This window comes from Peromyscus californicus, unplaced genomic scaffold (assembly GCF_007827085.1).
Source record: "Peromyscus californicus insignis strain IS unplaced genomic scaffold, ASM782708v3 Scaffold_7__1_contigs__length_154581171, whole genome shotgun sequence".
In the NCBI taxonomy this organism is placed as follows: Eukaryota; Metazoa; Chordata; class Mammalia; order Rodentia; family Cricetidae; genus Peromyscus; species Peromyscus californicus.
Genome location: NW_026294595.1, coordinates 32,699,592 through 32,725,321, shown reverse-complemented (window position 1 = coordinate 32,725,321; position 25,730 = coordinate 32,699,592). Strand labels below are relative to the sequence as shown.

Genomic DNA, 25,730 nt, shown 5'->3' with positions numbered 1-25,730 from the left:
CAGGTTTTCCATATTCCAATATCAGAATTAGGGAATTAGGTATAACCTGAAAATAAGTATTCTCATGTATTTGAAGGCATTTTAACTTCTCTGAATAATTTTTTACAGAGCAGAAAGAATCAGTCTCCAATCATCTCATAATAAAAATTAATGAGATAATAAATACTTTAATCATATTTCAATGCTTCTGTTTTACATATTTTGGGAATAAGATTATACTGGGTTTACAAGACTTTCTTGCTGCTGAGACATGGCTATAGATAATCACTCTTTTATAAAATAGAACATAATTATGGAATACTAAAATTATCTGTTTGAAGTACTAGCAAAATTTATTTTGAAAAAAGACAACATATACCAAAGGAAAACTAAATTGGCATACTTTAATTCTACAAAAATGTATAAATATTTAAATTTACAGCAAAAGAACAATTATACCATTTAGTAATGCTTACAACATTTAAAATGTTTAAATCTTTATGCACAATCTACTTTTATAAATGTTAAAGACTGTGTGGAACATGTCTAAACATTTTTGAGATTACGTTCTCTAGCTGTGACTACACTGATTTTAAAAACAGAAGGTTCCCACCCCTCTCAATGGAAGTTCTGTGACCCTGGATTCCTGTTTCTCCCTTGTGCTATTTTTAGCTGAAGGTATACCAGGAACCAAACAGCAGTGTCTTTAAGTTTTTAGCTTCACCATTAAACCAGGATGAAAATTTCAGTTTTGAAGCATCTGTTTCAGAAACATTTTAAGCGGAAACGTATCTAATTTTTTTTTCATTCTAATTCACCCAACATAGGAGAATGATTCATTCTCTCTCATTAACAATGGCGGTAAAGCATTCCTGCAAATAATGATGACCCAATTATCACAGAGTGGTCCTCATCTTAAATATATTGACAAAAGACCATGTGGAATCACTACTTTCTCAGGGGGATTTGAAAAGCAAATTAAATGAAAATTTCCTTTATAGTTTAGTAAACACTATAAAACAAAAATTGGGAAACATTTCTATACCAACTAGTCAAAGCACATTGCTAGAGTCATCCAACACCTTAGCTTTATACAGTATTTTGTACTTGATAATACTCTGAACATGGTGCAGTCAAACCAGACGTGCCTATGCTGTACAGAAGAAATGCAGAGTGTTTCCACTCCCTCTCTGACATAATGGTGGCTAGTGACTGCATCCTGAGACACAAGCTGCCTTGACACATGCAGTTCCTGCTGCCCAGCCAAACTGGACATTTAGTCAAGCCTGGAAGTTCTCAATAGGACAAATAACATATCCAGGATAACGACTCACATTCGATGAGCTCTTTAATTTTTTTTTCACATTTGTTCAGAACATTATACCTGTAATTTAGAAAATTTTCACCTTCTGAAACTAGAGCTTAAATTCATAGATGAGATAAAAATGCAATGGCTATGACTATGTCTGTTGATTTCTCAAATGGAGTAACAATATGTATGGGAGCAAGCCAATATTCTGGTTTGTTGAAGCAATTCTACTGTATTCTTAACCTCTCACTAAATTAAAAAAAATCATTAAAAAAACAATTATGTTATTTTATCATAGCAGTTTAAGCAGTTTACTTCCCCCTCCTTTATTTTTATTATTTATTGGGTTGTTCCTAAGCACTAAGGAGAAATCAAATTTACATATTATGTTTATAAGACACTGGGAAGCCTAGAAATATTTTCTGGTTTCTCCATAGTCTGCAAAGCTGCAAACACAGAACTCACCCAATATTCACGGGAACAGATGGTTTAAGACTCTGTGCAAGCTCTAGGTCAGCCTTACTTTACCTTGAAGGGAATTGCAAGAAAACAGAGGAGACAGAGTTCCATCAGTTACTACTGAAGAAGCTTGATGCTGCGTTCCTGAAACCATTGGCTTACTGATGCTAGGGTGTTCTACAATTCTGTAAACATACTTTCAAGGAAAATCTTCACTGTGCTGCAGGTCTTCTTCTATTGCCTGTGGTCTTATTTCATTGGACAAATTTTATGGAAGTATGAAAAAACAGTAAGATTTAAATACTTCTAAAGAATCCAGTTACTAATAAGAGAGTTTTAAATTAAGTTATTTTCATTATTGTGCCCTTATATATATATTTTGGCAGTAGTTTTAGGAGTCCTGGCAGCATAGTTTAAAACTCTATGATCTTTGGGCAAACTACACTGTATTTCCATGGCTCAGTTCTATTATCTATAAACATAGAAATTAATGGTATAACATCTTTAATGTTTTAAGGTTTCTATAATATCTCTTATTATTAGATTTTTACATGGAAAATAAACTTTATATAGTCATCATCAAAACATGAAAATAAATATGATTTTAAAAGAATGTACTTATCCCTTTTCTAAAACTCAAAATCTTAGCCCTTCGGTGATCAACCTAACACAACCAAAACACTGAAACTATAGTTATTTTCAGTTAAGTGAAGCAACTTCTATCTTACAGCAGCATTTTAATAAAATGGCAAATTTCATTTCCATAAGGCAGGAGATTTTGACAAAGACGACAACATAAAGTCTACACTTTAATATGAAGGATATAAGGGAAAAATTAACATTTGAAAACAAAGCTCTAAAATTTTTCTGTAAAGACATTACTGGACTCTAGAGTTTTAAATATGAAAACATATGATGCAGTGCTGCTTAGCAACTTCAATACACTCTTAATTTCATTAGCTCAAGAAGTGTACTTAGTATATACCAAAAGATAACACGAGAAGCCGAACATAACCAGTAGACGAAACTGATATAGACCCTGCCTTCAAAGGGACTTACATAACTGGGTGTGTAGCTCTGTGAGAGAGTGCTAACCTTACAAAGATGTGGCCCTGGCAATGAAAAAAAAAAAAAACTACCCTAAATAAATGTAATTGTGTTCCCAGGTGTTTGTTGGAGTATGAGATTGGCAGTAATTGACATAAATAAAAGAGTGGTCTTATTTTTGGTCGGAGGTATAGAGGCTAAAAATTGCAGACAGGACAAGAGTTTGCTGTACTGAATAGGTAATGTTTGAATAGAAACCTAAAGAAATGAAGTGAATGACATCTACGGGACAGATAGAGCCAACACTAATGCCGAAACTTGCTTGGCAGCCAGAACAGTGTTATGAAATGCAAGATGGTAAGAGATTAAGAAACAGAGATGTCTCTACGTGTTCACATATACACGTGTGGATCCATGTGCAGAGAGTATGTGCACGTATGTTTGTGGAGTGCATTCGTCTGCTTATAGAGACATGAGAGCTATGAAATGAGTTGAAAATTAATTGGAAGATTATGTTCAGGGAAATATAAAAATTCATACTTAGCAGTGTCTGTGTGAGTGTTGTAATTAAGGAAACATGTAGCATTGGGTAAGACTTGGCAAAAATGTGGTATCATACTTATATGCATACTGCTTATGATTTGAAAGGTCAGAAATAGTAACATATAGTGGGTGTGGTAACAAATTACTGGTTTTTGGTTATATACCAAAGAGAGCATCAAGTTAATTTCTAGATGGTTAGACTCAATTTGTCCAACCTTTGGACAATGCAACACAATGTTTTCATCTACAAAATCAACACTTGATAACAATGCAGTCAGTTATCAAAAAAGTGTGGCTATCTAAAAATATTTTGAACAAGTTTAATTTTTTGGGGGGGCCAAATCCTAGTTAATTTTGGCTGCAGGCAGTGTCATGCAGACAGCAAAACACAGGTAGGATAGGCTTAAAAAGTTTGAAAGAGAAAGAAGTCAAAAGTGACTACATATTTTACATATGTACTTAAGTGTGTGCACGCATATACAAGCATTTGTGTGAATGCACATGTGTGGAGGTCAAAGGTCAATCATAGACATCATAACTTGATTTTAAGAACAGTCTCTCATTGGCCTGGAGCTTGTCAATTAAGCTAATCTGGCTGGTCAGGAAACTCAAGGAATTCACGGGTCTTCACCTCCCCAATGTTAGCATTAAAAGCACATGCCACCACATATAGTGGTTATTTGCTCTTTTAAATATGGGTGCTTGGAATCAGTCTCAGGCCCTCATGCTGTGGGGCGGGGCAAGCACTTTGCCAGTTATGTGAATGATCCCTCAGTTCTCAACTTTCTAGTTTTGACTTGAGTATCTAGAAGGTGAAAATTGCATTTATTCTTATGAGAAAAACCCAGAGAAATGTGTACACTGAAATAATTGAGAAAATCTACTAGCCCAGATCAACTATGTGTGCAAGTGTGTGTGTACAAGTGTGTGTGTGTGTGTGTGTGTGTGTGTGTGTGTGTGTGTGTGTGTGTGACAGACTCACTGTGATTCCAATCAAGGCTTTAATTTTCTTTACTAAGGGTAAACACTTTTGAAGACCTTAAATCTTTCTGATTTCGATGTGTATGATTCTGTCTCCCCACACACCTATTATTTTTTTCTTTTTAGGCACTATGTGGCATGTATCCAAATCACATGATGACTCTTTGAGAGTTCTTCTCATGTATTTCACCGTGACCATAAAAAATTTCATTTACATAAAATGCTACTGAAATGCTTCAAATTCAGCTCCCATTAAGTAATTATATTCTTTTAAAATGTCACTGACCACTCTATGTGTTTTGATTGCCATAAGTGGAACATACTACATAACTCTTGCGAGTCTACATTTTTTTTCAGAAAAACACTATATAGGGAGATTTCATATTATTTGAGTCAGGACAAGAAGAAAATGTAGGAGAGAGTAAAAAATTGAATATGGGATTGATGTCAGGCTTCAGTTGCCTTGAGTGGTCATGATCAGGTTAAGGTTGATTATCTCTTGAGTGCCATGGATTCCTGTTAGATATGATATGAACTATGTCTATCCCAGGAATAAAAGCCCTGATGTTCAATATTTTGTCTAAAATTTTGGGAGTCTAATAAATCCCTGAAGTTTTTGGAGTAAAGGATGCTTGAGCTTTAAGCAGCAAACCCAAAACATTTAGTTAGAATTTCTCACAATTCTAACAGGGTGGAGTCAAAGGGGAAGCCAGCTAGGAAAATAAATTAGGAAATTTTTAGGTCTTGAGAAAAAGTTATCTTTTGCATTCTAAAGTTGTGTGTGTGTGTGTGTGTGTGTGTGTGTGTGTGTGTGTGAGAGAGAGAGAGAGAGAGAGAGAGAGAGAGAGAGAGACAGAGAGACAGAGAGACAGAGAGACAGAGAGACAGAGAGACAGAGAGACAAAGACATAGGAGACAAAGACATAGGAGACAAAGGCAGAGATAAAGATCAGAGATGGAGAGATAAAGGAGGTGTAGTTAGCCAATTAATGTTTTTTCTAGATCATTTAAAATAAAAGGTCAAAAGAACAGGCTTACTGCTTCTGAAGAATCTTCTTCTATTTCCACTCCCAATACCGTTTCTCCAGCTGCTAGACACACAGATCAAACATACATGTACAACAACTCTATGGCCACTTAAAATGGCATTAAATATAAGAATTTACTAATATCCCATCTCTGTTTTCTTTCTTGTTTTTCCTAACATCGGTTCATTCACTGTGAACCAAGGGGTTTTAACATTGAAATAACACATGAAATTGTCCTAATTATTACTGACCCATACTTGATGCCAAATCATGTCTAGTGGTTTAATCAATACCAATTTAATGAATTTTGTTTACTGGTGATCAATGTTAGATGTTATAGCATAGTAATAAATTATGATAGTGCCATACTTTTTTTTTAATAAAATACAAAGTGCCAATGACATCACTGGCTGAACTAAAAGTAATTAATAATTGTTTAAAATTGAAATCTAAAAGGTCACCCTTCAACTACAGTTCTAGAGTGAAGGGCAAATGTACAGCTTATTATATGGAGATAGAGAGGGCAGCTGGGGATTCAGATCCTGACACCACCTCTCAGAGCAAGACTGTCCTCAGGTTGAGTTGGAAGTGAAGATTTTTCTCCCAGCAACTCTTAGAGTTTATATTGTTCTTGTCCTTCTTAATGTCTGACTCACTCTTTTCATCATTTGACTTAAATTTATTATTTAAATTGTATTAAGTATTTTATTTGGTATGATTATTTTATAATCTACAAATTTAATTTTTTTCCTGGTCTGAACATTTTGTGTGATAAATTCAATGCCCATGAATGATTTCGTATTTGTCCCAATTGTTAGCATAGAAATTCACCATGGTTCCATGAAACTTTTGTAAAAAGAATATTTTATAAAGCAATGATATTTCATAATTAATATATAGTATAAGGCATTACATGATCTCTCCTTCCATCATTATTACAACACAAAATAAACCAACCCTAAGTAACCCTGTGACAAGAGGGTAATGAAGACATTTTAAAAGCAAATGTAAGGTTTATTTTTCCCAAACAGTTCGAAGTTTTAATAACAGTTTCCTATTACTTATATTTTATGTGCTTCTTCAATCAGATACAAATTTTAGTAGGGAAATAAACATTCCTAGAAATGAATTATAAACAACTGTGTTTTAGAATACTAAAAGTATTTTTAAAACTTTTAATTCGGCAAAGTTAATATTTTCACCAAATGGAAACAATGGATAAACAAAAGTGTAGAGACTTTCATGTCTTGGGAGAAACGGTGTTCATGCCCCCAAGGTCATGTTCCTCAGCAGCCACTGTTGAGATCTGCTGCCACTGCAGTCCTGCATGGTAGGCACCATTTTGTCTTCTTCAGAAGGTTCGTCAAGACATTGGTTACTGTTAACATGTCTCAAAGTGAGTCTCTATAAAAGATAAACAACAATTAGTAACACACTAGCACATTAGATTAAAGCTGCTCTTCAAAAATATTCTATATCATTTTAATGTACAGTAATACAACATGTTTTTAAAAGGAACTATGCACAGGTGTCTCTAAGTTACATATACAATTTTGATGTAAAAGGTTTGTCATTTCCAATACACCACTATTTGAAGGTGGTTAAAGAAATTGACTGATATTATTACTGGTTGATGAAAATTCAGACATTTTTGTCAAAAGCTTATTTATGACCTTGGAAATTAGTTGATGGTGACAAATATTAGTGTTAGTCAGTAATAATTTGATAAACACAGAAGTCAACCACACAACTGTTATCCAGATGAACAAAATGACTAGAGATGACCCTGTTAAGAACTACTAAGCTATAGTATCTTAGACTATAGTATCTTCTTCGACATTAACTGTAGACCAGCAATTAGAATAGCCAGAGATGATCGATCTTATTTCATGGGATGCTTACCATATTTAAGAATCTAAAAATTTATCAATATTAAATTGAAACCGAGCAAGGATGATGTATTTTATTAACTTCACAGTTCTAATAATTATTGCATGGTGTTTAGTTATCACAAAGCTTTTCTTTCCATTTGCAATGAAATTCACTTTCTGGGACTTCATATTCCAGTACGTTTTAAAGCAACATGCTTTGAACCTATTAATTATATATTATTTTGTTAATATCATGGGCCATGTCCAGAAACACAGAGAAAGATCTCCAACTTAAAATGCTCTCACATATGTGAGGTGATTTGCAAGTAAGTCTTGAAAATTGTATCCTAAACACGTTTTTATAAATTGCTAAAATTAAAGTTGGGAAAGTCTTCTTTTTTATATTTTCTTACTCTTGATATTATGTTGGGGGCTATGTGTGGTAAACATCTAGAGAAACACCTATAACTCATCCTGTGCTTCACTGCTGTAAGAAAAGAGAGAATAGAGGTCAGGCTGCTGGGAAAGATGTCGCTCTGACCACCAGCAGGAAATTAAAAGGCTAGGCGATTAAAAATGAAGGTGATGTCAAGATTGAGGCCTTTGTTGTCATTTTTTAATACAGAGTATCAAGCCATTTTTAGTAAAAAAAAATGCAGAAAAAAAGAAATTGCCTAAGATAGCAAGAAGATGGCTGGTTTATTCTTAGGATGACAGGAAATTCAACAATTAGCCAGTTTGAAAATCAGATACAAAACTAAACAGAAACAATATTTTCCTTTAAAAAAGAAGTTGTAGGTAAGATCAACAGCAACAAAGAAAATCATCTCTGTCTCAAATTTGAGTGAGCTTATGTGTACATTCTCCTTCTAAAAAAGCACCTACCATTGCATTCTTCTAATAGTTCCTTTTTTAAAAATAGAATTTTTGCATTTATTGAATAGGTTACCACACATTGACTTATACAATATACTGTCGTTACTTTATTGTAGTGTAATCACTTATCACAGTAGTTGAATGATTTGATCAATTACCTTTTGTCATATTGGAATAAAGAGTTTTAAAAAATTATATAGAAAAAGTTTTTTAATGACAGAAATAATGTCAGTTCAGAACTTTCTAGTTAGTATTGTTCTTTCTAATCAATATATAAATATTCTCCTTAAAAAAAGTTATTAGTAGCTAAAACCCACTTCCCCAAAGGTAACAAAATGAGCAACCAAAAAATCTCTGCTAATGCAGCACACTAGAAAGCCAAACATTTCAAACTCAAGTATTGCTGAGTATAAATTCATTTCCTTCTTTTATTAGCTAACTGCACTGGGGGAAGCCATTAAAATGATTCTGAAGACTAATCCTTCATCAGAAAATTCTGAGTTACACTTAACAAATGTTCATACTTCTCCTTCCCCTTCTGCTCAAACATTTGAACTACAGTCAATGAACTGTAGATCCTTAGAAACCAAGTGAAAGTAAAACTGTTAACTATGTGTTGAGGCAACATGGCTTATGGTTAAAAAAAAAATGACCTGTAAAATGCGCATGCGCATGCTTGACAGGAAACATACTGTGGTCTTCCTAAGAGCAGAAACTTGTGAGTTGGTTCCTGGGCACCGTCTCCATGGAGCTTTTACCAGAGCTATCATCTACTTTGAGAATTAGTTTACTCAGCACAGTGGTTTCCTCACTTGCCAGATGGAGATCTCAAAACCTTATGCCAGAAAGTGACCTTTGGAAAAGCTAGCTAGCTTTCAGAAGCTGCAAGAAGTGATGAGGGAACCCATGCAGGCTCTCCTGCTGAGAGAATGCTTCTGCCCTAGCATTCAATGGTAGACTCTTAAGGTTGAATGTTTACACCCCAAACATTCTGTTGGGCATGCACACAGAACATTTGGAGGCTTAGAAAACAAACTCAGATATTACATATAAATTGTCTTGTGACAATTCCTCTTCATGCAAATGGTCTTGGCTACTCCAAATTTCCATCTCTTCTCTGAGTTGTCCATCACTCAAATGCACTCTAATTCAAACAATACCTGTTCTGCCCTCTTATCCCCTTGCTTCTGTTCTTAGCTGTGCCACCAATAGTGAAGCTCAATTGTGTGCCAGTAGCTTTCCTGGTTTACTGGAACCAGAAAACCTCTGGAATCTCCCATGTGTTCCCACAGTCAGCGGCTAACAATGCAAAATCACTTATTTATTGGTTTAAAAAAACCTCTTAAATCCAAGAATTCAAAAATGCTTTTATTTGTACTGTTTACAAAAAATATTCCACAGCCACTTATTAACTTCAACTGAATAGAAATTCATTTAATTATTTAATGAGAAAATAGTCACAAATTATGAAAGTGATAAGTAAAATGTATGGTTTTGAAGAGCTTTGATTCCTATAATTAAATCACCTATCTAACCACAGAAGACATATGTAGATATGGCTTTTCCATGAGCTGTTCAAGATAACTTAGTTTTTAATAAAGGATTTATCTAGTACCTCAGAATAAAGCAATGGTAATTTATAAAATATGTGAAGATGTGGTACACACAGAGTTGAACCATCTGAATAAAATTTAACAAATTTAAACAATTTCAAAGTTCCAAAATAAGTCATTTTTAGCCTATGTTATATTTAGTCATGTTTTCACCTTTGACACACAATCTGTTTTGATATAGACATGGTTATTGTTGAGCTAAAACAAAATAAATATTTCACAATATATTTAACCCATTATATTCACAGATATGTAAAAATATATACATATATATATATACATATCTATATTTGAAATAAAAACTGGAAGATACAGTTTTGTTAAAGATGGACTAATTATTACTTAAAATATCCAAACTCCAAATTAATAAGTAGCTAAGAAGTAAAAGATAGAAAAATAACTTCACAGAATGTTTTATTAAAATTTCAGATTTTGATAACTAAAATTACTAAAGCAAATTTAAGAAGTCTGAAACACAAACCTCTACAAGCCATTAAAGAAAAAGATCATCAGTAAGATTTCCAAAAATATGTCTAAAAACTTCTGCTCTTGTATAGTTTCTTAGTAGCCATTTTTGCGAAGTGCTATCATTACAGGTCTCCATGGTAGGATGTTGGGAGCCATCCGCCACTTTGCTTATTGAGAGGCAGGACTGTGTGATTATGTGAACAAGAGTGTGGGTCTGTTTGACAAAGAAAATAATGAATAATGACAAATCAAGTACAAAGGTAGTAATAAATCAATCATCCTAGACAACATACAATTTCTCCTGGAAAAGGATGGGAGACACACGTCACAATAATTGCATCCATGAAGCAGTGAGTGGCAGCCTTTCAGATGTCTTTAATATCAGCTTTACTCAGTAGAAATAAAATGGAGTTAAGACAGATTATTAAGGAGGGATTTGACATCAGATGATGAACCATTTCAGGCAAAAGTTATTTTTGATAGAATTTTGTTCTCATAGTCTTATAATAAATACATTTTAGTGCCAAGTGAGTTGTTTTGAGAGAAGTTATTCAAAATAATTGATCAACACACAGAGTTTACTCTTATATTAGTATCCTCATATGTTTGCCTCCAGCCTCAGAGGATACCAAGGAAGACTCTTTGAGGTTATTTTGTTTTATGTTTTTCGTGGGCCTAAGCCAGACTTTTGAAGGAATCCACACATGCAATGACATACTCATTAGTTAGCATGGCAGAGAACATGAAGAGAAAGAGCAGGAAAAGATCAAATCCCCTGTGAAAGTAATAATTTCATCTGACTGTATCTTATTTCCAAATATAAGCTTAAGAAAGATAGTAATATAGAATATAAATCATCCACTCCAGGGCCAGCCCAGAGAAATACTAAATAATGTTGTTGATCAAAACATTCTATAAGGCCAATGCCAAAAAAAAAGTAAACTCCAATTTGTGGACAGCATAATGGATGCAATCACTGGATTTACCTTTTCAAGGTTTACCTTTCAAGGTTTATCACTACGTACAGAGAAATGGTATGTAATGATTTTCACAGTCAGAAAGGGTAGCATAAAGCATCATATCTTACCTATAAAATGATGCTTTCAGTGACACACTTTGACTAGCTTTCTTGACTAAATATAGCTGTATTTACTATCTACACTGTTTAAATTAGGCAACATCATCTACTGCTAATTGATTTTTCTTATAGCTCCGAACTTTGCTTAGAAAATGTCATGTTAATACACAAAGCTCTCTTGTTAGGAATGATAAATTTCATGCATCATTAAAAGGAACAAAATAAATTAGGACATATTTTTTTACAAAGCTATAAATCAAGAGAAAATTTAAACTCTCAAGCCCATGTACATATTCTTTTACTTTACAAACCACATGTTATTTAGTTTTCTTTATTTAAAAGCAAAGGAAGATACATTTATTTTTTCAAATCTTCTGTCCACAAGAGACAATGATTATTAATTCTGTCACATGTCTGTCTATGAGATTGAAGTCATCAAATTAAATACCCTCCTTTCATTTATATTGTGGGAATCCTTTGTAAATATTTTCATTAATTCTCTGATCATTTCATGTATGTCTTTTGTCAAATTTGCAATGAACACTTCATTATGAGGCTGTCACTGCAAATTGCTTTTTGGAGCAAGACCTGCAGGCTCCCATGCAGCTTACTGACAGATACCTTCTTCAATGGGATAATTTAAAATGTTGACTGCTAAGCAGAGTTATGTGAGTCTAAAGCTAATATTACCTACTGTGTATCATATAGCATCACTTAATCATTCTGTTCTAAAATGTAGGGCATTATGATTCACTGCTATGTACAGAATTCAAATCACAATAGCTAAAGATATATAAGACAAGTTTGTGATTTCTCTAATGACCTGTTTGTATCTGATATGTCATGAAGTACTTAAAAATCTACTCTCCAAACTGCACAGTTTCTGCTTACATCCAACTGAAATCAGGCTAGGAAAACAAAATTTGGTGATGAAATAAAAGCATAACACTTGTATTAAAAATACTATTAAAAAACCCGATATATTTATGAACACATAAGGATGGCTGCATAGCTGATTTAAAAAATGACTGTAGATATCTCAGTTGGCATACTAAAAGTTTAAAATAAGAACAATAAATTTACATTCTTTCATAGAAAGATAAATAAGACTGACCTTAGACTGTTGTACTACTTTAACTTATTAAGAAGTCATAGATTTCAAAACCTCTTGACCAAACACTAAATAACTGTTTTCTAAAACTTAATCTCAAAATGTTTCTGTTGAAAACATCTAGTGTGGTATCTTAAGAATGCAAATTGCACATCCAGAAGACTACAAGAGTTCTAAGAATCAAATGTAAACAATCAAGAAGAGATATAAGTGCAACACTAATCTATTGAAATTTCCATTAGCTGATTCTAGCAAGAAATCAAAGCTATGGGTCACTGGGAACACAGAAAGGTAATGCTAGTCTAATGGGTACCACCTTCAAAAGGTAAATTGAGCTGTCGTTTGTTAGAAATTCTACACAGGAATGTGGGAGCGTTGTAATCTTAGGCCACTTACCTTGAAATTATATTCCCATTTACCTGCTTTCTGATAAGGGCAAATAAAAGAGGTTGGTTAAGAATGATTTAATATAAGCTTCTGTGTTTTCAGTAAGTTCAAGCAATGTGTTTACCTACTGCAATCGTTTCCTATGGACAGAATGTATAACAAGTGTTTCCTCAGCCAACTTGCTCAGTCATGTGAAAAGCAACACCTATTTTTAGCATCATATTTTGCTCCCCCTCCTTTTTTTCTTTGTGGAATAGTGTTTGTTAAGCAGAAGTGCTTTGATCTAAAATTAGATTGTATCACTGTATGTAGCTTCCTGCATATGCAAAAAAAAAAAAAATATATATATATATATATATATATATATATATATATATATGATTAAGTACACATACTGCAGGAAAATGTAAATTTGGAATAGATTGGAGCACACTTGTGATGTTGAAACAGTATAAAAACAAATCCAAATAAAATAAAATGGATGAAATATGCACTTTCATAAAAAAATACCAAACTGTCTAGTGATGTGAAATGTAGCATTTTCTCTTTGTTTGAACTTGCTGGAAGCAGATATTACATGGCACTGAAACATCTGGATAATTTTATTGGTAATCTATATAGAGTGTATCCTGTGGTGCTGATAAAAACAGTCATATTCTCACTAAATCAAACCAGTGATGCTAGCCATAAAAGAGTGCCAATAATATTCATGTTGTTTAAGAAACATTGACTTATGCATACTCAGAAGTTTGTATTTATATGTCTGTGCATCTGTATCTCTCTATATGTAAAAGTAACAATCAATTATCTATTTGAAAGGGAGTGAAGGTGTTGGTGCATCTGTATCTCTCTATATGTAAAAGTAACAATCAATTATCTATTTGAAAGAGAGTGAAGATGTTGGTGCATCTGTATCTCTCTATATGTAAAAGTAATAATCAATTATCTATTTGAAAGGGAGTGAAGGTGTTGGGATTTGGAGGAAGGAAACATAGAAATGGTTGGAGGGAAGAAAGGGAAGGGAAGAGTGAAGTAATCATATTTTAATTAAATATATTTTACAAACCAACTTAGGAGAGTCAGAAAGTACTGCAAATCTTTTAGCCAGAGAGGCACTTTTCATCAATGCATATTTAGCTCCATTCAATTAGAAGAGAAATTATATATTAATTGCATTATGAAGACATTTAACTAAGGTTTCTAAGTCATTATTGTGATAGAGTAATTGTGTGGCTATTTGCCTTTTTAAACAGATCATATTTATTGCAGATGGGCTTTCTTATCATTAAGGAAAGGAGACATTCATATGTGAATACAATCTGATACTGCATGTGACTTAGCATTTGCTTGTATGTAACAGGGACCCACTGTTTGCCCAGCTTATCAGATCATCATCACTGAGAGCATCGAATTATTTGTAGTATTTCAATTACCTCAGGAGGCAAATTAGTATCGGAGAAACTGCCGGCTTTTAATGCCAGACACCTTGATACACACTGACTCGGCTTTATTTCATACATAGAGACTATAACAATAACGGTTTTATAAAGTTGTGGCAAGAATGGCCTAAGCAAACAGGGAAATCACAGCCTTCCATTAACTTTCTTTCCTTCTTTTCTTTTGTTCACCTAAGCAGATAACAAACCAAACCAGCGCGGGAGACTCCATACTTTGAGGCGCGCAGTGTTCTGAATGTTCTACATGTTCGTTCCTATTGATGACTCTTTCTTTTCTCAGACTGAAAGGAGCGTGGCCGAGAAGGCCATGGAATATTTCAACACTTCACACTGTGAGATTCACAATTGGACTGGTAACTAGCTTTCTTTGAAAACTTTATTAGGACCTGAATCCTAGCTCTGCTCCTGGCAGGGTAATCTTTGTGCTTCAGGTTTGTCCTGACAAAGCTCAAAGGAGAGGAGTTTAAGGTTCGTTTCAGCTCTGTAATTTTGTGAACTCCACCAGTTTTTATTCTGACTCAAAACTGCACCACCTCAGAGGTTTCTCAAAGAAGAAAAATTTTACCCTTGATAGCAAATGACAAAGAACTGAATTATAGAGGTAGCAAGCAGCACTTTCTACCTTCCACTATTGGAACCTGAGAACAGAGCCACTGAACAGGGACTTCTTCACACCTCGGCATCTCTCATCCTTTTTTCTCCCCCCTTCCCTTGGGTCCCCTGAAGGCCTTGAATTTTCCAAAGTACTTTTCTGTCCTTTCCTAAGTTTACATTGGTTTGCAGCAATCTATAAAAGAAGGCTCCAGAGATGACTCAGCAGTTAAGAGGATTGGCTGCTCTTGCAGGGGGACCATATTCAATTCCCAGCACCCATATAGCAGCTCACGACTGTCTGTAACTCCAGTCCCAGGAGATCTGTGACTCTCTTCTGGCCTCCATGTGCACTGCATACACAGACTGCATTCAGGTAAACATTCATACACATAAAATCAAAATAAGTAATCCTCCCAAAAATAAAGAAGCTATTTATCACTGTCTAGAAACTAGATCAAACTGTAATGTGCATATTAAAGACCTGGGAATAAATACACAAAACAAAACAGAAACTTGGATTTCATGTGTTAAAACATCATGTCTTAGATTCAAGATTTCAAGTCCCAGGAGAATTGCAAGCTCAAGATTCACTGCTTATAGCAGCTATCAGAATATGTTGTGGGAAGAAAGGTCCTTAAATGTAACACTTAGAGGTAAAGGAAGTCATCAAAAGTATTTCAAGTTCATAAACACCTTATACCCTTTGTAGTTGCTACAAAACATAATCAAAATTCAAAAGTAATTTTAAAAGGGCCGAGCATGGTAATATGCTATTCTTCCCTTCTCACAGGGTTTCTCTGCATCCACATACACACTTACTTTTAATTATTATTCACTGTTGTGTGTATGAAAGTGTAACATGAATCTTAAAAGATCATATTAACAAAAACAAACCCCAAGCCAGGTATTGGGGTAAATGCTGAAAGATTAGAGAAACAGAACGAGTCACAGCCAACCTCACTTCACCAATTCCTCAGCTGATCTTGTTTCCTCAGACTGAAAGCCTCTATGTCCTCATCTGAATGGGTCTCAGCTGAACTGCTGCTAGAAGCCTAAAAGCTTAACAAGGCTCTAAAAAGCCTCTAGTTTCAGGTCCTTATGCCTTATATACATTTCTGCTTCCTGCCATCACTTCCTGGGATTAAAGGCGTGTGTCACCATGCCTAGCTGTTTCCAGTGTGGCTTTGAACTCACAGAGATCCAAATGGCTCTCTGCCTCCAGAATGCTAGGATTAAAGGTGTGTGTGCCACCATTTTCTGGCCTCTATTTCTGTCTAGCAGCTGTTCTGTTCTCTGACCCCAGATAAGTTTATCAGGGAGTACAATATATTGGGGGACACAATATCACCACATGAGAGAGATGTGAGAGAGTGAAAGTCAGAGAGAGAGAGAGAGAGAGAGAGAGAGAGAGAGAGAGATGTGAGAGAGTGAAAGTCAGAGAGAGAGAGAGAGAGAGAGAGAGAGAGAGAGAGAGAGAGAGAGAGAGAGAGGAGAGAGCTCTCACACATACATGTAAGTGCCCATGAAATGTATGTGAGGCATGTGTGCCATGGCACACGTGTAGAGGTCTAAGGACAACCTTACGGGGTCAGTATGGACCTTCTCGGTTCAACTTCCTGTCAGTTCCAACATTTAAGCTACAGTCCCCAGGCCTGTGCATTAGTCATCTTTACCTGCTGAACCATCTCTAATTGAGCAGAAGGGTCATTATGTAAGTGGAACTTCAAATTTAGCTTCTAACGCATAAACATAGGAGTAAATGAAATGATGACACATGTTTTTGATATGAGATTATTTGTTTTCAATAAAAATTCTTAAAATGGATGGTATATTATAAGTATTTTAGAAGTACCCAAAAAACCTAATATATCTCAAAATTTATAGTTTTATGAAATATTACAGAAGAAAAAAATTATGAGAGGAAATATGCAAAAAATTTGCCTAGCTGTAAAGCTATGGTTTTTCATTTTCCTTTAAATGTTACTTAGTATTCAATATAAATATTACTGATAGTAAAAAAACAAGATATAAATGTAATTATCAACAATATTATCACAGTGGAGGAATTTTACTTGTGACTATGGAAGCTATTGTTTAGCCAAGGGCTTCAGAAAACTTAAAAGATTGGAGTGTTATACTGGACAACACAGCTTTATCTTATAAAATATATAATTCTTCATTCTTAATATGCATGTACTGTATTTTACTGCTTTTAACAAAAACCTAATAAACTTTTATGATTTGAGAAGAATTAAGTAGCAACAACACAATGTTTTATTTAAAAATAAATATTATTCACAGAACTATTTTATCTGGTTTTTTTTTCCTCATAGAAGAGATAAAATTGCACTAAGGACGGGTCCTGATCCCATTGCCTGGGGGCCCCCTAAACATTTCAAGCTAAACATCTATCTCGCTTATCCAGAAGGCCTAGTCCAGTTCCATGGGGGCTCCTCAGCTATTGGTCCACAGTTCATGTGTTTCCACTAGTTCGGTTATTGTCTCTGTACATTTTCCAATCATCATCTTGATGTCCCTTGCTCATAGAATCCCTCCTCTCACAGATTGGACTTCTGGACTCTGCCTGGGACCCGGCTGTGGATCTCTGCATCTGTATCTGTCAGTCACTGGATGAGGGTTCTATGATGACAGTGTATTCAGCCAACTGATCACCAGAGTAGGCCAGCTCAGGCACCCTTTTGACTATTGCCAGGCACTCTCTCGACTATTGCCAGTAGTCTATGGTGGAGACATCTTTGTGGAATCCTGGAAACCTCCCTAGCGCTCTGCTTCTCCCTATTCCCATGGTGTCTGCATTTATCATGGTGTCTTTTTCCTTGCTCTCCTACTCTGCTCTCATTCGAGCTCAAACCTCCCACTCCCCTAAGCTCTCATCCCCCATCCCTTGACCTCTATTAACCCTGTCACCCTCGGTTTGCTCATATAGATCTCATCCATTTCTCCATCACTGGGTGATCCATGTGTCCTTCCTAGGGTCCTCCTTACTAGCTAGCCTCACTGGAGCTGTGGGTTGCAGTCTGGTTATCCTTTGCTTTATATTTGTTATCCACTTATGAGTGAGTATATACCATGTTTGTCCTTCTGAGTCTGGGTTACCATACTCAGGATGGTATTTTCTAGTTCCATCCATTTGCCTGCAAACCTCATGATGTCATTGTTTTTCTCTGCTGAGTAGTACTCCACTGTGTATCTGTACCATATTTTCTTTATCTATTCTTCAGTTGAGGGGCATCTAGGTTGTTTCCAGGTTCTTGCTATTACAAATAATGCTGCTATAAACATAGTTGAGCAATTGTCCTTGTGGTATGATTGAGCATTCCTTGGGTATATGCCCAAGAGTGGTATAGCTGGGTCTTGAGGAAGATTGATTCCCAATTTTCTGAGAAACTGCCATACTGATTTCCAAAGTGGCTGTACCAGTTTGTATTCCCACCAACAGTGGAGGAGTGTTTCCCTTGCTCCACATCCCTCCAACATAAGCTGTCTTCAGTGTTTTTGATCTTAGCCATTTTGACAGGTGTAAGATGGTATCTCAGAGTCATTTTGATTTGCATTTCCCTGATGACTAAGAATGTTGAGCAATTCCTTAAATGTCTTTCAGCCATTTGAGATTCTTCTGTTGAGAATTCCCTAGTGCATGAGCCAGCTTTTTGGAGCTTAGTGCCTATGGTGAGACACTTTGTGCAGCCTTGGTGCACAGAGGAGGGCCCTGGACCTGCTTCAACTGAATGTACCAGGCTCTGCTGACTCCCTATGGGAGACCTTGCCTTGGAGGAGGTGGGAATGGGGAGTGGTTTGGAGGAGAAGGCTGGCGGGTGGGAGGACAGGGGCATCTGTAGTTGGTATGTAAAATGAATAGAAAATCTCTTAATAAAATAAAATCCCAGCACTCGGGAGGCAGAGGCAGGTGGATCTCTGTGAGTTCGAGGCCAGCCTGGTCTACAGAGCGAGATCCAGGAAAGGTGCAAAGCTTACACAGAGAAAACCTGTCTCAAAAAACCAAAAAAAAAAAAAAAAAAAAAGGAAGAGGTAAAAGATCCAGATTTTATATTTGCATTTAGTAGAGAGATGGTTGTCAGGGGACTTAGAATAAAGCATGGTGATAACACAGAGTTATCACTATTCTAATAGTTCAAGTTCAGGAAAACAAAATGGTGGCCAAATAAAGAAGGAAAGTTGTCAGCAGAGAGCACAATAATGCAATGTAGGAGGAGTCAAGGTGTTTGTCTTTATTTCACAGAAAATATTTGGTGTCCTCAGAGCCTGGCAACATGCAAAATGTAGGCCTCAAATTATCCTTGCACACACATTTCTAATCTTGCAAGAACTGATTTTTTTTATTTTGCATATCGATCCACAGAGCAGTGGAGTTTAAAATGGTACTTAAAATATGTTTTAAAATAAGATCTTGTTATAGTTACGGTACCAGAGACGCTGAAAAATATCAGGCTTTCGTGAAATGCTGCACCTATAGAATGTGTTTACCTCTATTATGTTTTTATCTCCTAAGAATAAAGTTGAGTTTTTCTGGTGAATGTATCCATTGCTATTTACTATTGTCTAACATGTGACCCAATGACCAATTCATCCTCCTAAGCCAAGAGATTTGACAGAAAGAAAAGTCTTTTCGAGACTCAGTCTTCGGAAGAGAATGTATTTCTTTTTTATTAGCTCCATCTGATGGCTGAACTAATTTTTGCACCTGGCCTAAATAAATCCTCAGGATGTTTTGTTTGTTTTCATTACCCCGCTCTCCGACATAAGGGTATGACATGCTGTGAAGGGAGTACTCAGCTAACTCTATTCCTGACTAGTGCATTTGATTCTACCACAAATCCACTACAGAAAACAGAAATAGATTCCTTGTAATATTCTTTCCAAGAAAAAAATACATCTTGGTACTCTAATTCAGATCTTTAAAATGTTAGACTGAGAATTATAAACATCAAATATTATAATGGAACAGATTTTAAAATACAAACATATTTCAGTATTTTCCTGTATTTACACATACATCTCATGGAAGCACATCTTCCTGGATTTACATTGGAAATATACATGAAGATAAAAAAAAAATTACCACATAATATGATTTTACAGCAATGGACTAGTTTGACAAAATCCAGTTTATATGATGTCACCCTAATATTATCTAAATATGATTAAGAATGCTAAAAATACATTTCTTCTTTGGCTTTGGTTTTGGAGAAAATAACCAAACTTAAGTATTTAGTGATAAGTAAGTCATAGAAAACATCATACCTCAGCATCATATTCCCATAGCTGATTTCCTCTCATATGGTGGCATTTTAACATGATTACAGGTCCATTGAGTCTTGAAACATCCAGGCACAAGTCATCAGTTCGAATTTCTTTGTCAGCAGTGTAAGAAAACACCTGAAAATAGACAATTTAGCTAATAAAATAGTATCAGGTTTATAAAACACACTGTTTAGCAAAGCTGTCTGTGGACATTTTCATATCCTATCCACATGGTTCAAAATCTTCTATTGATTTTGGGAAAGCTACATCATCTTGCTGTTACTTTGTCTGACAGCAAAATATAAGAATGCCATCTCCAATAGAAGACTGCAGTGAAGCTTTGATTTTACATATGACATCAGTAAATGCTTATGAGCTGGCCTTGTATTTCCTATGTGATACATGCTTAACAGAGCACACACATGTCAATACTGGCTTGCGGACAGCAGAGCTCCACAGAGGACTGTCCTCCTTCCTTTCTCAACAATTCTCCAAATCTAGACAGTCATTTTGTTAGATATTTAAGTACCTTTTATAAATTTTATTAATGTTGTCAGAAGGTTTATAAGTATAGGATGATTATCTTTTCAAAGCCTTAACAACCATAGCCTTACATTCTACTATAGTTCTCATTCTATGATTTTGGCTAATCTTGACAACATTAATTCTTTTCAAAATACCCAGGAAATACCAAGGCAGATCATTGACTCACTGGGAATTCAAATTGAAACTATAAATTTTATGATTTTTGTATTAGTGTTAATAACTTATTTATAACATTAACTATTAAGGTTTCATGAGGGGTATTATGAGCATAATTGTAAAATTAGCTTTCTTCTTTTGGCTGTGATCAGCAAAGTTTAGTATTCTATGGGTTCTTCTTTTTAATCTGAATATCAGAGGGAGTACAATTAAAAAGATCATCTCGGCCGGGCGGTGGTGGCGCACGTCTTTAATCCCAGCACTCGGGAGGCAGAGCCAGGCGGATCTCTGTGAGTTCGAGGCCAGTCTGGGCTACCAAGTGAGTTCCAGGAAAGGCGCAAAGCTACACAGAGAAACCCTGTCTCGAAAAACCAAAAAAAAAAAAAAAAAAAAAAGATCATCTCTAAGGTTTGGGTTTTCTCAAAAATTCTGAGAAAATCAGCTCTGTAAGAACTGAAATAAGCTGGAGCCCTAAACTACAGGCTGAACTACAGTCTTACAAACTGCAGGCTGAACTACAGTCTTACAAACTATAGGCTGAACTACAGTCTTACAAACTATAGGCTGAACTACAGTCTTAGAAACTATAGGCTGAACTACAGTCTTAGAAACTATAGGCTGAACTACAGTCTTAGAAACTACAGGCTGAACTACAGTCTTAGAAACCAAGGGCTGCACTACAGTCTTAGTAAGACTGCATAGCTGGTGGGTGTAGCTCAGTGGTTGAGCTCTTGACTTGTGAGGCTTAAGCTCAACCCCTAGTACATACAAAAAAATTGACAATAATTAAGGTTAGACGACATTGTTAATATTTTATACGGGGAGATGAGAGGTTTGGGAAGGCTTAACTAAAACTGAGGATTGATGTGTGATATTTTGTGTTCTGACAAATAAAGCTTGCCTGGAGATCAAAGGGTGATTAGAAGCTATTAGAGGCTAGACAATAGTGGCACACACCTTTAATCCCAGCACTTGGGAAGAGGACGCAGGAAGATCAGGAGTTCAAGGTCACCCTGGGCTACATGAAATTGATGGAGTCTAAAAGAAAAAGAGAGTCAGGTGGGGGTGATAGAGGACTTTGATTCTAGCACATGGGAGGCTCAACCCTTTGATCTCAGCATGTAGGAGGATCAAGCCTTTGATCCCAGCACATGGGGGTGGAGACAGGAATATAAGGTGGATAGAGACAAGATCTTGGCCCATTCAGTCTGAGGATTTGTAGAGATAGGCCGATTTATTCCTTCTGAGATTTTGTAGAGTAAGAAGTCTCTGGTGGCTGGCTGCTCTGCTGCTCTGATCTATCAGCTTTCACGCTTCCATCTGACATCAGGTTTTTATTGTGAAGACTAATTAGGATTGCATTTCAGACTTACAGAAATCTCTTACAGAAACCCATTACCTTGTAGGTTAATTTTTAAGAATTAAAGTGAAATAATTAGAATTGCATTGGTAGATAATTCCGCTCCTTGAAACCATGTGCAATTAAACAAGACCAGCAACAGGCATGGGCTATCTCCCTATGAGCTGCTGGTCAGAAAAGCCTCAGAGGAATCCACAATACTGGATATTGTAGTTGCTTTTGGTCGCCCATCAGAACTTGATGATAAGACCCTATTGCTGATGATGCTCCATAGTTTGGTTTAAAACAGACAAATCAAGCTAGAACCCAGCCAGAACATTCCCTCCTGTAGGCTAGCATTAATAGTTCTGGAGGGTAGGGTAACACACAGGATGCTGGCAGAAAAGTCATCGGTGGACTTACTCTGCAATGGAACCTGTACTCTACTATATTGGTCAACCAGGCAGGATTGCCCATTTACACAGTAGTCTCATGATTATTGTGGAATAACTAATCCTTTTCTTTGGGGATTTAAGGTGCACTTTACAGGTGGAGTCAAATCTGGCCAAAATCTCTCAGAAAGTCATAGGCCCTAAGGAGAAACTCATTACTGGTTTAGTAAATGGACATGTTGTAAAGCTGTTTTCTAAATATTTACATTTCTACCCATAGATTATGTTCTCATCCTTACCCAGAAAAGCTTCTTGCTGCAGTGGGCATCATTTAATAAAGATGCTCATAACCAATAAATGATCAGAGAATACATGACTAGTCTATGCTCAGACCTAGAAAAAGACATCTATAGCCTGTATCTTCCACCCGAATATTCAGGGAACAGCATGGACAAGGAGACAAAAAAGAATGTAATGCTCAGAGTATGAGTAGATGATGTGAATACTGTAATACTGATGTGAAATGGTTATTGCATTCATGAGCTCAAAGTAGCTATGGTTACCTACACAAATCCTGCACACAATAAAGCACATCAATTTTCCATAATGATTGGGGTGAGGACAAATGAGACCCCTAGCTATTTGTAGTTAATGGTGACTGAAGGAGGCTTATTTTTTTCATTCCTATACCCACTGGTAAATTGTCCTTGATGTATTAATAACCTCACAATCATGCATATGCAAATGATTCTTATTTAAACTATTTTCATTTATTAAACTAAAGTAAATTTTATAATAATAAAAAACCTAAGTAAAGTATGGAGATATGTTGGGAAAAACAACAGTTCCAGAGGACTATGAGGTGAGGTAGATAGGAGAGATGAATATGGGGATAATATAATCAAAATAGTCTTATATACATGTGCAAAACTGTCAAAAGATAATTTAAAATTATTAAAAAGAGAAAACAGCTGCCATACATAACTAAAAAACTGCCTAGAGTGTGGGAAACATTTCAATGTCAATGATAAATCTAGAACCCTCTTACATCCACCACTTGAAACAAAAATTCTTCATAGAGATTATACATTATATTTAGAAATATAAATACTTGATAAGTATGTGATGTTAATTGAATTTTGTGCATCATACATTTTATGTACAAAATTCAGAAATAAATTTCAATCTTTCTTACTTTTTCATGTTCATACTGTTTATGAAAGAGCAGTAAGTAGCCAAAACAAGAGGAAAAAAGTTAACCTAGAAAAGTATTTTATCCTCAGAAAACAATAACTGGAAAATTCATTAATGAAGTTATTCAAATAACTGGATCTGGTTGTGAATCTACAGGAAATAAAGTGTTGGAGAAATGTATTTTACTCATCACAGCACTAGGTCAGTATTACAAATATTCTGAAATACTGACATTTCTTTGCTTCAATGCTACTATAAAAGGAGTTCCTAAAACTCAGGGGAGAAGGAGCCAGAGAGATCAGTAGGACAGAAGCACTATAAAGGGGAAAAAAGAGAAAATGGGAACACTGTAGCTGGGGGAAGGGAGTGTAATACAGAAGAGATAGGAAGGAAAATTAACTAATACCAAGGACATTTGAAAAATGTAGGGAAGCATATTATGTAATAAACATTACTTAGATGCACACACACACACACACACACACACACACACACACACACACACACACACACAGAGTTATACCACATGTAGTAAAATGTCTCCCTTCAAGAGCCATAGAATATCTAACAAAAATCCCAGTGACTATTCCCTTTGGTTGCTTCCCAGAACTTGAGGTAAGAACCTAATGTTAGTCAGGGTTCTCTAAGGTAGTGGTTCTCAACCTTCCTAACACTGTGGCCCTTTAATACAGTTTCTCACATTGTAGTGATCCCCAACCATAAAATTATTTTTGTTGTTACTTTACAACTGTAATTTTGCTCCTGTTTTGAATTGTAATGTAAATATGTGTATTTTCCTATAGTCTTAGGTGACCCCTGTGAAATGGTCACTCGATGCCAAAGGGGTCATGAACCACAGGTTGGGAACTGCTGTTCTAGAAGAACAGAACTGATAGAACAAACTTATGTTTATATAATCTATATCCATACTTCTCTGTCCATAAAAATAGTTCATAGACAGGTCACTGGTTAGTCACTCTGGGGAATGGTGCCATATATGGGGCTCAGTGTTGGTCTATGCTGTTGGCTAATGTGGCACCTAGCAGAAGCTGTACCCAAGTCAGCCTTAGTGAGGGGCAGCCCATGCTGTTGAGCCCATAATAATCTTCATCTCTGCCACCATGATCATTTTGTTTGTCGGTCCATTGGACAATGACAGGAATGGCTGGGGAAAGAGGCTGACTGTCCACAGAATGGGTCACCCTATCTACTTGATTATTGAACTGTTCCTCTGCTGAAGTCACTTTTTAATGAGCATTTGCATGGGACACAAAGTATTTTCATACCCTTTTCCCATTTGAAGACACCTATTCACATAGTTCTTCCCCAGATGTCTTTCTCGCCAATTTTCCAATCATGCTCCTTCCATGTTCCTGACCATCGATCCATTTTGTTGACTACATCCCATGAATCAATGAACAGTAGCACATCTGGCCATTTTCTTTCCAAACAAAATGTATTATCAAATGTACTACCTAAAGTTCTGCCCAGTGTGAAGATTTCCCTTCAGTGGTGTCTTTCAGAGTTGTCCCACAAAGAGATGTAATGCTGTAGCTATCCACTTCTGAATGATGCCTGCATAACATGCAGAAACATCAGTAAACCAGGCCCAAGTCTTCTCTTTCTCTGTCAACCAGTTATAGGACACATCCCATCAGGATATCGGTGCATGATTGGGAGTAGACAGCATTGTATTGAGAGACTTTTTTATATAACTGGTTTGTGACTTCAGGACTTGCTCAGGCCCAGTCATGCATGTATCACTTCTAACTGAAAACAGATTGCTGCTGTGCACATCCGACTTTAAAGCTTGATGAGCAAGATAACATCCAGCCCATGCTGGTCGGCACAGGTCACATGGTAACTTGGTAGCCTATTGTCAAACGTTCAGTTTCTATTACAGCCCAGTAGCAGGACAAGAGCTGTCTTTCAAAGGGATAATAGTTGTCTGAAGATGATATTCTACCAAATTCCCAGTGGTCATTCCTAAATATTTGTATATATGAGCAATGTTAAATG

At 35.9% G+C, this 25,730-nt stretch overlaps 1 protein-coding gene across 5 annotated transcripts in view; it reads right to left on the bottom strand.

The window, feature by feature from the left end:
• Positions 1-363: 363 nt before the first annotated feature.
• The window catches only part of Galnt13 (polypeptide N-acetylgalactosaminyltransferase 13), a 584,813-nt gene continuing 559,446 nt past the window's right edge, over positions 364-25,730 (bottom strand). For 2 of the 5 annotated variants that reach the window (XM_052726141.1, XM_052726142.1), the window contains exons 11-12: positions 20,085-20,219; positions 10,182-10,388 (exon numbers count right to left, since the gene is read on the bottom strand). In XM_052726141.1, coding sequence (XP_052582101.1) covers positions 10,200-10,388; positions 20,085-20,219 — 324 coding nt within the window. In that variant the 3' untranslated portion in view covers positions 10,182-10,199. Of the gene's footprint in view, positions 6,751-10,181; positions 10,389-20,084; positions 20,220-25,730 lie in introns of those variants that run through there. The other 3 variants (XM_052726138.1, XM_052726139.1, XM_052726140.1) reach the window with 2 other exon arrangements.